The sequence below is a fragment of the Octodon degus genome, unplaced genomic scaffold (genome assembly GCF_000260255.1).
Source record: "Octodon degus isolate 3935 unplaced genomic scaffold, OctDeg1.0 scaffold00017, whole genome shotgun sequence".
Classification (NCBI taxonomy): domain Eukaryota; kingdom Metazoa; phylum Chordata; class Mammalia; order Rodentia; family Octodontidae; genus Octodon; species Octodon degus.
The window spans coordinates 3,574,810-3,577,475 of NW_004524593.1; the positions used below are offsets into that span (position 1 = coordinate 3,574,810).

General features: G+C 52.9%; 2 protein-coding genes and 1 non-coding gene across 3 annotated transcripts in view; 2 read left to right on the forward strand and 1 right to left on the reverse strand.

The window, feature by feature from the left end:
- Serpinc1 (serpin family C member 1) overlaps positions 1–2,666 on the forward strand; it is a 15,356-nt gene that overhangs the window by 11,122 nt on the left and 1,568 nt on the right. The window contains exon 6 of the mRNA XM_004626793.2: positions 753–814. Within this exon, the coding sequence (XP_004626850.1) occupies positions 753–814 (62 nt within the window). The remainder of the gene's footprint in view (positions 1–752; positions 815–2,666) is intronic.
- Positions 1–2,666, reverse strand: part of Zbtb37 (zinc finger and BTB domain containing 37) — a 32,495-nt gene that overhangs the window by 1,691 nt on the left and 28,138 nt on the right. The window lies entirely within an intron of this gene.
- On the forward strand, positions 2,318–2,424 carry LOC111815520. Its single transcript, XR_002820203.1, has one exon. It is a non-coding gene; the product is annotated as a U6 spliceosomal RNA (small nuclear RNA).

Genomic DNA, 2,666 nt, shown 5'->3' on the forward strand with positions numbered 1-2,666 from the left:
TTATTTTGTGTGTGTGGCCAGCTCAGCCCACCAGGGGGCGGGGCTGGCTGGCATGTGGTGCTGGGGGATTGAACCGTGGTCCCTGTGCTTTGCTAAGCTTAGCTTGTTCTAAGGAGGTGCCCTAGACCACTGAGCCATCTCACCAGCCCCTGGGATGTCTTTAAACTAGCTCTGAAAAGCGGCTGGGCACGCTGGTGCACGCCCACAATCCTAGCTCCCGTGAGGCTGCTGGAGGAGGGCCCAGGCTGCAGGCCCACCTGGGAAAGTTCGAGAGGGAGGCCCCATCTCAAAAAGGGCAGAGGCTGTAGCTCAGGGCAGCATACTCGTCTACTTGTCTGAGGGCCTCTTTCCAATTCCAGTGCTGGGGTGGGGTGGGGGGAGTCTTTTTTGCCAGATAAGAAAGCAAGCTCTCCTTCCAAGGGGTGAGGCTTTTCTTTAAGAATGCAATACTACTCCAACCCCTACCCCTACCCCAAAGAGCTAAAGTGTGAGATTAAGTCCACAACAGCCGCAATGAACAAGCCCAAAGCTCCTTTTTTTATGTACTAGGAATGGAACTCATGACCTTGTTTCATTGGCCCCCAAAGTTCTTTGTTATTCTTCACATGTTTATTGTGGGGATATCATTAGGTGAAGTTCCAAGATTTATTTCTACTTTTTAAAAAAGCCCCCAAGGACCTAATTCAAACTGATTTCCCCGGGGGAGGGTAAGCCAGACTCTTGCGTTCTCAGTGCCCCTTCTGTTCCCCTAGGAATCACCGCCGAGGGCCAGGACCTCTATGTCTCTGAAGCCTTCCACAAGGCGTTTCTGGAGGTGAGTCCCCTCCCTGCGCTCCTCCTGGGCTGGGTTTTAGGCGCTCTAGTACTCTGTGCAGGGGAGGGTGCAGGGGGATCTGGAGATTGTGAGAGCTCCCAACCGCAGACTCCCCGCAGGCACCGGCTGGTGCAGGGATGTGAGGGGTTGACATGGGCAAGGGTGCCGGGAATGGCCACTAGGAGGGGATTCAGGCCCAGAAGTGTTCAGACAGGGAACAGCATTCAGTAAGAACACCAACGGCAGAGGAAGGCTCCTCACCTTCCCCAGGGAGGTGGTGGGGCGGTGGTACCTGCAAACCACGACGAGAGACAGTGCAAGACACGGTGCTGAGTGCAGATGGACCCTCGCGTGGGGAACCAGAGAGCAGGCCCCAGTTTGGGTCATGGGCGGTGGGCACAGACAGCTGGCTTCTTCTGAGAGGTTAGCGAAGCGCCTGGCGCTCAAGTCCCAGCAGTCCCACAGGAAGAGATCTGCTTCTGTCGCCTCCCCTGTTCTCCCCTGCCCATGCGGGTGCCATCTGACCTAGTGACAGCAGAGCACAGCTTGTGCCTCGTGTGGGGCGACACCCCCTCCTCATCTGGGCTAGAGTCGGGGATGCGGCTAAGCATCTGTTTCTGTGCCAGCTCCTCAGGGGACTCTGATGTCCAGTTAGATCTGGAAACTACAGGTGGCGATGTTCTCAGGGCAAGACAGGCTAAGAGGAAAGGAAAAGGCTGACGCCAGCCTGCACAGGGAGGAGGGAACCGCGGAGGCTGAGATCAGAGGAAAGGTTCCAGCAGGGTGCCGCCGCCGCGTGGCTCAGGGGTCCGCCCTTGGTGGTAAATGTTGGGTTCTTCGGAAAGGGAAGAGGGAGTCAGGAAACAAAGATCTGATCGTGTAAATGCTCATAAATGCAGTGTGAGAGTGAGAATGGAATAACAGGAGGTAGGGTAAGGAGAAGATGGAGGACGGAGCATCACTAGCCAGCTCCATGAAGCTTGAGAAGCTGAGTGTAGGGCGCATGCCTGTGACCCCAGCCTCGGGAAGGCTAAGGCAAGGGGACTTAGAAGACAGCATGGGTTATATACAGTCTGAGAGCTGAGCATGGGTGTGCACGCCTGTGATCCCAGCATGCAGGAGGCTGAGGCAGGAGGATCACTGCACGTTCAAGGATAGCCTAAACTGTGTAAGGAGACCCTGTCTCAAAAATCAAGCAAATCGCCTGCCGTGGTGGTGCACACCTGTGATCCCAGTACTCAGGTGGCTGAGGCAGGAGGATCACCATGACTTTAAGGCCAGCCTGGGCTACATAGCAAGACCCTGTCTCCAACAAAAAAGAAACAAACAATCCCTCCCAAACATGCAAACAAACATAAATAAGTAAATAAATAAGAGTTTGAGACTAGACTGGATATACAGTCAGACCTGTCTCAAAAAATAAATTAAACCAAACTAACAAACCAAACAGAAACCAGCTCCCTAACTCAGGGGTCTGAAGTGCTTCATTAGGAGTCAGGAACAGCGCTCACTTCGGCGGCACATATACTAAAATTGGCATGATACAGAGAAGATTAGCATGGCCCCTGTGCAAGGGTGACACGCAAATTAGTGAAGCGGTCCATATTTTTAAGAGACAGCTTCCCGGGGAACTACCCGCTCGGGCCCCCTCCTGTCCCTCTCTTGGACAGGAGCTTTCTTTCCCTCAATAAATATATTCTGCTCATAACCTCCATTTGTTCAAAACAAAAAAAAGGAGTCAGGAATACCCAGTACTCTGGGAACCCGAGATAGGGATCACTGAGTGTGAAGCCAGCCTGGCCTATATATCACAATCCTGTCTCAAAATAAATAAAATAAAATAAAATAAAAT